The 13831-nt window shown below is 41.7% G+C and overlaps 1 protein-coding gene across 1 annotated transcript in view; it reads left to right on the top strand.

Annotated features, from left to right (window-relative positions):
• Positions 1–13831, top strand: part of LOC132384531 (integrin alpha-8-like) — a 152624-nt gene that overhangs the window by 111679 nt on the left and 27114 nt on the right. The window contains exons 20-23 of the mRNA XM_059955682.1: positions 1024–1171; positions 8228–8320; positions 9269–9345; positions 12205–12285. Of these exons, the coding sequence (XP_059811665.1) occupies positions 1024–1171; positions 8228–8320; positions 9269–9345; positions 12205–12285 (399 nt within the window). The remainder of the gene's footprint in view (positions 1–1023; positions 1172–8227; positions 8321–9268; positions 9346–12204; positions 12286–13831) is intronic.

The following is a 13831-nucleotide window of genomic DNA, read 5'->3' on the forward strand; positions in this document are numbered from 1 at the left end:
TTTAAGTGTTCCAGCACCACTTGCTGTCCCGGACTCAGCATGGAATCCAATGAGCAGATTTTTATATCTCTCCCAATGTTTTTCTCAACTCTCTAGGAGATACCTGCATGATGTCATCTATTTTCCCCTCTCTGCTTCTCCAACATACCATGGTTACATCTAGAACACACTTCAGTGTCAAAACTAAGACATCAAGGAAGATCCAATGTGTAGTGTAATGCAGCCCTCAGCCTCATAATGTGAATCAGTTGCAGCCATTGTCATTCTGGCCATGCTGAGATAATGATCCCAGTGGAAACAACCATTGTAGGAAGTCTACCAGGTGCCCTTGACTCATTACAGGGTTTTGCAAATTAAATATGTTATCTCATTGAAAATTTTAAAGAACATTTATACTTTTATTTCTTGCATTAACAGATATGTAGGAAAATAGTCAATTCTAGGTAGTGGGAGGAGTTGATGAGAATATGGGGAGATTGAAAATATAAAATTAGTGTAATTGAACAGACTCAAAGTCTGAAGGGCCCAGTTCCATGCTGTATGACTCTAAGAAATGGGCACACTTTTCCTTCATACAATCTCCATATTTTATGTACAAACCACGTGATTTCCGTCCTTTCATTACCATTTTGCAAAAGAGTGACACAGTAGTGTTCCTGAGTGTGTCCTGCAACACTGTTGTGCATAGATTCACTTGCTAAAGGATTATCAGGGTTGGGGCAGACCAAAGGACCTCTCCCACTAAGATGAGGGTTGTTTAACATTGATTGTTTATCCCATCATGTGTGTCATTAGAAACGCTGGATTCATTGATTGGAAAGTAGTTTTGAGTGGATATGACTGAGCTTCCATTCTGGTGCTATTTGAATGACTAGTACACGAGTAAATGCAAGAAGGGGGAGAGAGAGGGAAAAAAGAAATGGGGAAAAAATTCTCAGCACACACAAGATCTCAATGTTTCTCATTAATGAAAGGATCCAAATTCTGCCAGTGACTGTGTTTCTTTTATCACTGTTTCCACAGAGATGAAGACCATATCTTTGCTGGGGAATCCAGCCTTCTGACTGTCTTTTTCAATGCTGTCAATCTTGGAGAAGGAGCATATGAAACTGAACTGCATATCCCCCTCCCTCCTCAAGTTGACTTCATAAGTGTTGTGCGAGGTGATAAGGTATGGTTGCTGCTATTGTTTCATATTCAATCATATTTCTCACAATGGCCATTCAGCCTACTGAAACAATGCCAGCTCTCAGAGCTACTCTATTCTCGTCCTTATGTCCTGTAACCTGCCTCTCTCACATTTCCATCTATCTCCACACCTAGTCTCCTACCACCCTCCCCCGTGACTGGGAATTCAGGGCTGACAATGGACTGACCAAACTGTACATGTTTGTAAATCAGAGCAGTTGCAGGAATCCCACACAGTTACCTGACACAGACATATCTCGGAAGCAGCACTAAGTGTATCACCATGATGCAGAGTCCAGTAAACTTGACTGTGAAAATTGTCATTTAATCATAAACAAATAGGATTGTCCTTGTGGGATGATTGTCATTGACATATTTCCAAGGATTTATTCCCTGTGTGTTGGTGTTTCCATTGTGGCAGCACTGTTTTATCCCACAAAACATGTCATCCTATCAACTTAAAGTCCTTGGGCAGGTCTATTTAGGTTACAGATTCCATTGGTCATCCAAAAGCATACCTTGAAAAAAATTGGAAATTAAATATTTACCAATTAAAATAAACAGAAGTAAACTTAAAGAATGTATTTCTTCCTAATGAGTCAATTTCATATTGTTCACTTATCACTGAATCATATAGGACAGAAACAGAACCTTCACTTGCCACATTTAGGGTGAAAGTTTTGCCCATCTACACTAATCCCATTTGCCTGCATTTAGTCCATATTCTTCTATGACTTGTCCATAAGACCATAAGATATAGGTGCAGAAGCAGGCCATTCCACCCATCGAGTCTGTTCCACCATTCAATCACGAGCTGATCCAATTCTTCCAGTCATCCCCACTCCCCTGCCTTCTCCCCATACCCTTTGAAGCCCTGGCTAATCAAGAACCTATTTATTTCTGCCTTAAATGTACCGAATGACTTGGCCTCCACAGCCGCTTATGGCAACAAATTCCACAGATTTACCACCCTCTGACTAAAGTAATTTCTCCGCTTCTCTATTCTAAATGGACCTGAAGTCATGCCCTCTTGTCCTGGACTCCCCTACCATGGGAAATAACTTTGCCATATCTAAACTTTTCAGGCCTTTTAATATTCAGAATGTTTTTTATGAGATTCTCCTAAACTCCAGGGAATACAACCCAGGAGCTGCCAGACGTTCCTCAGACATTCCTTGTCCATTCAAGTGTCTAATTTATTCTTAAACAGAATGATTGTACCTGATTCCACCACCTCCTCTGGAAGCACATACCAGATATCAATTACTCTCTGCTTATGCTTAAAAAAAAAAATCCCCCCGGTCCCCTTTAGAACTACCCCGATACCTTCTTGTTTATGATACACTTACCATCGGAAAGATGCATCTTGTAATTTTATAGGTCTCCAATTTGGTCACCCCTCAGCCTCCTAAATTTCAAGGAAAATAAGTCCAGCCTATCCAATCTCTCCACAAAACTAAAGACCTCCAATTCATGCAATGTCCTGGTGAATCTTCATTGCAATGTCTCCTGTATAATTTCATCCTTGCTGTCATGTGGTGACCAGTACTCCATGTGCGACCTAACCAGTGTTTGTAAAGTTGTCTCCCAATTCATAGTCTGATCTATCAGTACAACATCTATATGAGTTCTCTGTGCAGTTTGCCTGTTCTCCCAGGAACCATTTGTGTTTCAACCGGATGCTCCAGTAGTCGTTATCCACACCCATGTGCTGGCCACTGTAAATTTCCCCTAGTGTGTAGGTAAATGGTAGAGTTTGGAGGCAGTTAATGGAATTTAGTAGGGTCAGTTATAGGAAAAAGTAACCGGTGACAAGTGATGTACCTCAGGGATCTGTTCTGGGACCACTACTCTTTGTGATTTTTATAAATGACCTGGATGAGGAAGTGGGGTGATGTGTTAGTAAATTTGCTGATGACACAAAGGTTGGGAGTGTTGTGGATAGTGTGGAGGGCTGTCAGAGGTTACAGTGGGACATTGTTAGGATACAAAACTGGACTGAGAAGTGGCAGATGGAGTTCAACCCAGATAAGTGTGAGGTGGTTCATTTTGGTAGGTCAAATGTAATGGCAGAATATAGTATTAATGGTAAGACTCTTGGCAGTGTGGAGGATCAGAGGGATCTTGGGGTCCAAATCCATAGGACACTCAAAGCTGCTGCACAGGTTGACTCTATGGTTAAGAAGGCATACAGTGTATTGGCCTTCATCAACTGTGGAATTGAGTTTAAGAGCTGAGAGGTAATGTTGCAGCTGTATAGGGCCCTGGTCCGACCCCACTTGGAGTATTGTGCTCATTTCTGGTTGTCTCACTATAGGAAGGACGTGGAAACCATAGAAAGGGTGCAGAGGAGATTTACAAGGATGTTGCCTGGATTGGGGAGTATGCCCTATGAGAATAGGTTGAGTGAACTCGTCCTTTTCTCCTTGGAGCAACGAAGGATGAGAGGTGACCTTATAGAGGTGTATATAGTGTGTGTAAGGTCATTTTTGACAAATCTTATTGAATGTGCGTGGAAGGTCATGTTTGACAAATCTTATTGAATTTTTTGAAGAGGTTACGAGGAAAGTTGACGAGGGATGTTGTCTATATGGACTTCAGTAAGGTCTTTGACAAGGTTCCGCACAGTAGGTTAGTTAGGAAGGTTCAATCTTTAGGTATTAATAGTGAAATGGATTCAACAGTGGCTGGATGGGAGATGCCAGTGAGTAGTGGTGGATAACTGTTTGTCAGGTTGGTGGCCGGTGACTGGTGGTGTGCCTCAGGGACCTGTACTGGGTCCAAAGTTGTTTGTCATATACATTAATGATCTGGATGATGGGGTGGTAAATTGGATTAGTAAGTATGCAGATGATACTAAGGTAGGTGGCATTGTGCTTAATGAAGTAGGTTTTCAAAGTTTGCAGTGAGATTTAGGCCAGTTAGAAGAGTGGGCTGAACGATGGCAGATGGAGTTTAATGCTGATAAGTGTGAGGTGTTACATTTTGGTAGGAATAATCCAAATAGGACATACATGGTAAATGGTAGGGCATTGAAGAATGCAGTAGAACAGAGTGATCTAGGAATAATGGTGCATAGTTCCCTGAAGGTGGAATCTCATGTGGATAGGGTGGTGAAGAAGGCTTTTGGTATGCTGGCCTTTATAAATCAGAGCATTGACTATAGGAGTTGGGATATAATGTTAAAATTGTACAAGGCATTGGTAAGGCCGAATTTGGAGTATTGTGTACAGTTCTGGTCACCAAATTATAGGAAAGATGTCAACAATATAGAGAGAGTACAGAGAAGATTTACTAGAATGTTACCTGGGTTTCAGCATCTAAGTTATAGGGAAAGGTTGAACAAGTTAGGTCTTTATTCTTTGGAGCGTAGAAGGTTGAGGGGGGACTTGATAGAGGTATTTAAAATTATGAGGGGGATAGATAGAGTTGATATGGATAGGCTTTTTCCATTAAGATTAGGGGAGATTCAAACAAGAGGACATGAGTTGAGAGTTAGGGGACAAAAGTTAAAGGGTAACACGAGGTGTATTTTCTTTACTCAGAGAGTGGTAGCTGTGTGGAATGAGCTTCCAGTAGAAGTGGTAGAGGCAGGTTCGGTATTGTCATTTAAAGTAAAATTGGATAGGTATATGGACAGGGAAGGAATGGAGGGTTATGGGCTGAGTGCGGGCCAGTGGGACTCTGTGAGAGTAAGCGTTGGCATGGACTAGAAGGGCCGAGATGGCCTGTTTCCGTGCTGTAATTGCTATATGGTTATATATGGTTATAAGATAATAAGAGGCATTGATCATGTGGATAGTCTGAGTCTTTTTCCCCAGGGCTGAAATGGCTAACATGAGAGGGCATGGTTTTAAGGTGTTTGGAAGTACAAACATGTAGGTACAGAGGAGATGTCAGGGGTAAGTTTTTTACTCAGAGAATGGTGAGTGCATGGAATGGGCTGCCAGCGGCGGTGGTGGAGGTGGATATGATAGGGTCTTTTAAGAGACTCCTGGATGGGTACATGGAGCTTAGAAAAATAGAGGGCTATGGGTAATCCTAGGTAGTTTTAAGGTAGGGACATGTTCAGCACAGCCTTGTGGGTTGAAGGACCTGTATTGTGCTGTAGGTTCTCTATGTTTCTATGTCTCTAAGTAGTAGAAGTCATATACAAGCAGCTTTGGCAGGTTTATGAAAACTACATTTGATCCAACCACTTGCAAGTTTGGTACACCTAATGAACAAGCTAATTACCTTTGGCCAGACAGGTAGATGAACCTACTGAAAGGAAAGAACACCAGAAGGTCAACTTTCTTTGGGATATATCTACCATTATTTTAAGAAGAGAACTAATCAGTCGCTCCAGCGAACTTCCAATCTTTTTTTTCTTTCAAAGTAAAGCTGAGAAAACACCACAACCAGTCCCTCCCTGGTTTCTAATGGCCTTGCTGCCAATAATTTCCCAAACAGACAGGGCGTTTGAAGCTGGTAGCAAGCTCAGCTGATAATGTGAAACCCCCTGAAGTTTCAAGCAACTAAGCTTCAGAAAATTTGAGACATTTCCATTTTAGAGATGTCTGCTTGCACTGAACAGATGTGGAAGCTGAGTTAATCATGTTAAGCAGCAGTTTGGGTGACCATTTGCTGGCCTTGGACAATGTTGTCTTCTGTATCCCTGCATTCCCAACATTCAAGATTGTGTGGATTTTCTTCATTTCATTCATTCATTATGTGTTGTGTCATATAATGTGGATGATTACGGTCTTTACATGACCATGATTGTCCTTGGCATATTTTTCCACTGAAGTGGTTTGCCATTGCCTTCTTCTGGGCAGTGTCTTTACAAGATGGGTGAACCCAGACATTATTAATACTCTTCAGAGATTGTCTGCCTGGTATCAGTGGTCACATAACCAGGACTTGTGATCTGCACCGGCTGCTCACACGACCATCCACCTCCTGCTCCCATGGCTTCACATGACCGTGAACTGGGAGTGTGGGGATCTAGGTGCTACATCTTGCCTAAGGGTGACTGCAGGCTAGAGGACAGAAGGAGTGCCTTACATTTTCATTTTTAGAATATTTTTATTGATACATAATCTTCTACAACTATAAAATGACACAAAACTTCAACAAGTTGGTATATATACAATTAATAAAGCTGAAGAAAAAGAACTTGCGACTCCTATGGTAGAGACATATCTCCACCCGCATTATTCAGTACAGAAGTGCAGAGGAGAAGGAAATGACTGTTATCCTGGATCCAAAGCAGCTTAAAAAACACAATAATCATAATGAACACTATAAAAAACAAAAACAAAACACAATGAGTATAAATATAAAAGCAATCTTATAAACCATAAGGTACAGGTAACTGTTATATACATAAACTGAATGTACATACATAAAGTGATGCTGGTGATGTGTATGTAGTGGCGGTGGGTCTGGTGGGGTGAGTTAATATGTGGAGGATATGTCAAGATTCCCTCCTCCCTGATGGGAGTGGGACAAACTGTCCAAAAGCAGGGTGGGTGGGGTCCTTCACGACATTACTGGTGTTTTTATGGCACCATCTTTGTGATGGGTAGGCTGGTGCCAGTAATGTGTTGGGCAGTTTTAACTACCTATTGTAGAATCCTACCCGTTGCAGTGCCGTTTCCAACAATGCTCTCCTCAGCACATCTGGAGAAGATTGGAGGTATTGTGCATAGACAAGCTGACACAAGTGTGCGGTTATGGCCCAAGTACTAAGGGAGAGGCACTGAATTTTAATAAGAACTATGCAGAATTAAAGGAAAAACAATAAATGTTAGGCCAACAGAGCTGTTAACTAGAACACTCAAACTGAAAGCTAATGCCAACACTGTGACTCGGAAGCAGTAACAACGCTAAACTAATACCACTCCATTACAGCATTCATCTAAACAGTAGTTTTCCATCACAAAATGTGGACTAAAGTAAGCAGGGAGCATTGACATCGTTGTGCTTTTGATCAAGACCCGACAAGACTGAAATGAAAGGAAGGGAGTTAAATACAACCACAAAGAAACCCTGATTGACTGGAACGTGAACACTAACCATTCGGCAGGGCACACAGACTCCATGATCAGCCTCCTCAGATAGTAGAGGTTTACCACATCACCTCTACACAGTAGATGACTCCACATTGTGCCCAAAATGAAAGGCCTTTTAAGTTATTGTTGGGATAATTTGCATCCATTTCAAAAATGCGGAGATTAAGGCAGAAGCATATCTGGTGCAGTTTTGATAATTGTCTCGTTGTAGCTGGAGCTGGTAACTGTTGGAAATTAATCCCATACATCCAGGAAGCTCACAGTGTGGGATGGAACCATATCGACCAGCATGGTCCCACATTTTATTGATGGCGTTGCGGATGTCAGCCTGGGTAGCTGGGGTCCCATCCATATTCAATCCTTCCAGTGTGACCCTTGCCTCCAGTGCTGTCTGTGCAGAGTTTGCATGATTTCTATGTGACTGCATGGATTTCTCTTGGGTGTTTCCAGTGATGTGGGGTCAGCAAGTTATTTGGCCACTGTAACTTGACGCTCATGTGTAGTTCAGTGGTAGAATCTGTGCCGAGTTTATGAGAATATGGGGAGAATTAAAACATAACTGGAATTAGTGTGAATGGGTTCTTGGTGTTCAGATATACTTGAGGGGTAGACGGGCCCATTTTCATGAGTAACTCTATGAACTAGTTATGAACTTGCTGTGTTTCAGTGCAATTTGTAATCACTGTAAACTGAAAAGCAAGTGCAGTTGAAATTATAGGTGAGAAGAGCCTCTTTCCCATCAGTTAAAGAAAGTTCAGTAATGACCTTGCATTTGACAGTGGATAGTGGTGATGTAGCGCCTCTTAATGTCTGCAAGAAGTTTCAGATATTTCAACTTTAAGTTTGTAAAACTCCTAAGCAGAACAGACAATGGTTTGTTTATCTTTGAGTCACTGATGGTTTATTTTGAAACACTTCAACTTATTTTATTGCCTTCGAGTTACCTTTCTATTTTAACCTGGCTTTTTTGAATTCCTTACAAGAGCCTTACCAAATTGAGCTGTAACCCAGTGATGAGCAATGGCAGTCAAGCAGTGAGCTGTGACCTAGGGAATCCAATGGAAAATGGCACCAAGGTGAGACCTGTGACTCCTATCAAAGATCTTGATTTGTCATTGATCTAAAGGTGAAGCTGACGGTAAATAACTAACCCTTCGAATGCTTCAAAGTGCAACTGATGTATCTGCACCCTATATTTTTTTCTTTGTCGCTAGGCTTTGCACCTTTGTACTTCCCACTAATCCCCCATTGCTGGATGCCCTTTCATGGGAAGACAGCATGACAGTGGTCTAGAGAAGCATTATTGTGTCTTGGTTTCCAAGGCAGATTAAATATCAATCAGACTAAACAAAATCAAAAAGCTAGCTCACCATCACCTTCGCAAGACCAGTTAATGATGGGCAACAGCAGCTGGCTTTCCTAAGAAACTCAGGAATAAATTAAAACAAAAATCATAATGGACTTTGTGCCTTGACTTTCTTGATTAATGTAAGGGCTATTTCAAATTTTTCTCTCAGCAAGGTACTTCCCGAGCTGTAAACACAGCATGTTTATCTACTGAATTCTTCACACAGCAAACTGCACTCTTTATAGGGCAGTCACCTATTGTCTTGGGGAAGATCAGCGGCAACTTGGATAGTGATTAGTTATAACACAAGGACAGCAGTGCTAAATCCAGTGAAATGCACTATGGAAATCAGCTTTTCAGTAAGAGCTCTGAGGACTGGAGATTTATTCCAGTGTATAATAGTTTCACAGATGAAGATGCATCAGTGTCTACCTCTGCTCAGCAAAGATATTTTTTTGCATTATATATTAATTATGCATGTTCTAACCCCCAGAGGCAGACAAAAAGTAACAAGTCCGAGTTTTTTAAAATGTTAATCCGGCCCTGCATTATTTACAACACTGCGTATTGGTTATTAATTGCTGCATGACTTTATTTACATGCTAAACAGCTGGCTCCTTTACTGAAACAGCTGCGATGACAATAGAAGTGGCCAATTTATTCTGTTGCTCTTTAGATATCTGCAGGACTCCATTTCACGGTGCACAGCTTGGAGCAGGTGGAAACCATCACAATCAGCATGCAGATAAAAAGGTAAAAAGACATTTCCATTGTCATCCTCGAATTCACACAACCAGAACACACCCAAGCCCTGCGTAAACAGGAGAAAGAGGGCACCACATCACCAATTACACACCCTGTCAACCACCATCTGCCCCATCTGTGGAAGAGTCTGTTGACACCACGTTGGCACTGTCAGCCATCTCAGAATGCACCAAACCAGTATGGAAGTAAGTCTTCAATCCTGGGAGACTGCCAAAGAAACAAGACAGAGCCCTGGCCGCCAGCAAAGAAAATAAAGTGCAAAGCTGATGAAAAACCTTGTTGCCTATAGATTCACCCTCTGTCTATGAAAAGACACCAAAATGGAGGTCATCCTCAGCATAGTTTATGAATCTGGCTAGATTCATCCTCAGCATGTGGTGATGGTGAGGACATCAGTTGACATCAGATCTCAGAGGGGTGGTGGGAGAGGGGGAGAAGCAGTTTTCAGTTGCTATTATTTGTTCCTGCTTTTCACTGAAGCTAAATGTGGTGGATCAACAGGGTGAAATGTTTCTTTTGTGAGGGTCCAACACATTATGTGTACTGGCAAAAAGAAAGAAATCTTTATGAACCTGTACTGGACCTAAGGAAGTCACTATGATAAGGTAGATCACATGATGGCTGATGGATACACAGCAAGTTCACACAATGTTTAAATACCAAATAATTGATTATTAATACTTGACTGGTGGTTCCAATTGTCCAATCCTCCCACAGGATGCTGTCTGATGGTCTTCAAAGCAGTGCACAGGGTTCTTTTTGTTTTTCCCTATATAAGGACAGTTAGGTACTCTTTAAAGTAAGAGAGCTCACTCCTACTTTGGTGTGTAATTGGGGAAAGAAATTGGCCCGAATTATATTTTGTCAAGGGTCTGTAAAGAATGACCAGCACAATCAGCTCTCTTCATGGGTCAGCTTGTCTCTGAATTCCACATGTATACAGTGTGTTGCAGGAACATAAGGTAAACTGGAGGCCAGGTGCCGGGTAGGTTAATTGGTCATTGTAAATTGTTCCGATTGGGTTAGGGTTAAATCAAGGTTGCAGGCAGTGTGGCTCAAAGGGCCTATTCTATGCTGTATCTCTAAATAAATAAATATGCTCCCAGTTAGGCATCAATCCAATTGGTTTTCATATTTTTGGTTGAAAATTGTTGGAATGGTTGCATTCTGAAGGACAACAAGTAATTATTGAGAGTGATCCTACCAAAGAGCCTGACAGTCAGAGGTCTATGATGGTATGCACTGGATTAGATTAGATTAGTTTTATCTGTCACATGTACTTTGAAACATTGAAGCATACAGTGAAATACCTTGTTTGCGCCAGTATAATCTGAGGGTGTGCCGGGGACAGCCCACAAGAGTCACCATGCTTCTGAAGCCAACATAGCGTGCCCACAGCCTGCTATCCCTAACCTGTACGTCTTTGGACTGTGGGAGGAAACCAGAGTGCCCAGAGGAAATCCACATAGTCATGGGGAGAATGTGCAAACTCCTTACAGACAGCAGCAGGAAATGAACCTTGACCTTCTGATCGCTGGCACCACAAGGTGTGACACTAGCTGCTCTGCCACCATCCTTATAAAAGAAACAGAAGCAAGTATGATGGAGAAATGAACCTCCATATCTGGTAGATCAATCAAAAAAATATCAAGTAGTGCTCTCAAATCTGAGTGGCTCCAAAAGGCAGAGTTTTCTGCTTAAGACTGTTGAGAGGACAAATGGTCTAAATGTCATAATAGGTACAATCAAGATTGCACCCAAGGCTACTTAGGGGTGAAAAAGAAGCATCTGTCTCCAGGATAATGAAGTAAGTAATGAAAAAGAAATTCTCTGCAGGTTTAAGCCACATTGAGATGACAATTGAAATTTGAATTTCATTAACATGTTTTGCACAAGCAAATGCAACTTTTTTTTCTATCCAACACTACATTACTTGCCTTGACTGCAACAGTCCGAGGAGAGACATGTTCAGCAAGCAATGTTAGGGAGTGGGACAGAGAGGTGATTGCAATGAGAACAGAAACAGGATTGGCTATTTGATCCCTTAAGTCTGCTTCACTATTCAGTAAGACTGTGCTGATGTTTACATCCCTTCCATTTTCCTTGATTCCCTTAAAAGTCCAAACAACTGTCAATCATGATTATGAACTTTTCCTGGTCATTCTACATCCAATGGAGAAGGACTTCATTTTTTCCAAATTGTATTTGAAAAACTAATCTATCATTGATTAATCATGGAAGAATACTAAGTGAGGTAGTCCAAGGTACTAAATGATTAGTAAGGTTGTCATGTGATAAAGCCCTTAATTTTATTAACTAGTTGGATGAAACAGATGTTTCAGGTACACTGTAAAGATGGAACAATTAACATGTGAAGTAAGAGAGCAGCTGACTTATAGAACATGGTTACCATTTATGCTTTCCTTGACAACTGCCAGCAAAATAAAAATTGGATGTAAATAAAGCTGTTATGTGCATGCTGAGGAAAGAATAAATGAGCAGAATCATCTCGGTTACAAAAGGGTTGCAGCTGCATCAACATAACACTCTTTAGAGCAGGAGTTCCAACCTGGTGTCCATGGCATTAAAAAGGTTGGGAACCTTTGCTTTAGAACCAACAGCTCTCTGCATACCATCATTGGATCATGTTATGCAATCATTCTTCAATGATCAACTTGTGATGTCATCAGCACAATTTCTGCTCTGCTTTCACCTGTCATTGATCCTAATTCACTAAGTCTCAGGAGAATATGAGTGAAAGGTTTGATAGGGAATCAAGACAGGTGTAATCAGCAATGGGTCTCTTCTTCTAACCGTTGGTAACTCTGTATCAAATTACTTTTTCAGTAAAAACACTCAAAACTCTGATAGTGAGGTGGTCCAGGTGAAGTTGCAAGTGAAAGCTGTGGCTCAGCTTGTTCTCAGGGGGTAAGACTAATTTAAATCACTATTTTTTCCGATCTTGGAGTATATCTTTGTGAAATAACAGGCCTATCCCAGGATTCTTCGTGGCAGAATGTATTATCTCTAATGTAGACTAACATCTGACTTGGGTAAGCTTCTACTGCAAAGCCATCCTTCATATCTCCAACCTTTGCCTTTCCCCAAGATTAACTTCAGATTATCCCAGATTGAAAAAAATCATTATTATTTTCAATGAAACTGTGAATGTTGTTCTCTTCTGATATTGATTTCAAGCTATCCACTTCCCCATACTGATGCATCATCAATAACTCTCGGAGACGTGAGGCGAGATATAGGCTTTTATTCGCTGGAAGAGAGCAGTCAGCAGCAAGAGACCATCCCACAACATCTTGGAGACTGAGGGAGGAGCAGTGCCTCCAATCGCCTTTATCCAGGGGTCTGTGGGAGGAGCCACAGGAGCAGTCAGCAGGGGGCGTGTCCAGACAGTATGTAGTTCACCACACATACTCACTCCAGTTCCTCACAAACAGCCCTCAACCCAAAGCGAACTAGCTTCAACTATAAACCTAAACCAGATTGCCATTCTTATCTTCAATTTATTTCCTGTTGACACTTAACATTGACGTTCCCAGCAACATTAGTATGTGAATCCCATCCTTAAAAGGCCTCGAGTCCAGAATGGTTGTTGTCCATGCAGTGAAGAATACTCCTTGAATACTCCATCAATAACTCTCGGAGACGGGAGGTGAATGATAGGCTTTTATTAGCAGCAGAAGTGACCACAACATCTTGGAGACTGAGGGAGGAGCAGTGCCTCCAACCGCCTTTATACAGGGGTCTGTGGGAGGAGCCACAGGAGCAGTCAGCAGAGGGGCGTGTCCAGACAGGTATACACATAGTTTACCACACTCCCACATTACTATTGGTCAGCAATCCTCTCTTCCCAGCACGTGCCCTCTTCTCATTGCTACAATCAGGAAGGAGGTAGTCTACAGGAGCCGAAAGACACACACTCAAATGTTTCAGGAACAGCTTCTTCCCTTCTGCCATCAGATTTCTGAATGGACATTGAACCCATGAACGCTGCCTTATTACTTTTGCTCTCTTTTGCACTACTTATTTAATTTCTTTAATCTTACAAGTGTGCTTAAGGAAACGGGGGTTTTAAGCTCCTTATACCGACTATCTTAGTGGTGCAGGCTCTGGTGAATAAAATTGATGATCTCAGAGCCAGGGTGCTGAATCAGAGGGACATTAGGACCGTGTGTGTCTTTTGTTTCACAGAATCCTGGTTAACCCCTTCCATACCGGATGCAGCAATCCAGATTGACGGGTTTACTATACACCGTTGGGATAGATCTATAGAGTCTCTCAAAAGCAGAGGTGGAGAAGTATGCCTCATGATCACCTCTTCTTAGTGCACAAATTATCAGTGCTGTCCCAATTCTGCTCACCAGACCTGGAAAATCTAGCAGTAAAGTGCACAAAACAGTGCACCCTAATGCCTTCACCATTGCTCTAGGAGATTTTAACCAGGCCAGTCTGAAAA

The sequence above is a fragment of the Hypanus sabinus genome, chromosome X1 (genome assembly GCF_030144855.1).
Source record: "Hypanus sabinus isolate sHypSab1 chromosome X1, sHypSab1.hap1, whole genome shotgun sequence".
In the NCBI taxonomy this organism is placed as follows: domain Eukaryota; kingdom Metazoa; phylum Chordata; class Chondrichthyes; order Myliobatiformes; family Dasyatidae; genus Hypanus; species Hypanus sabinus.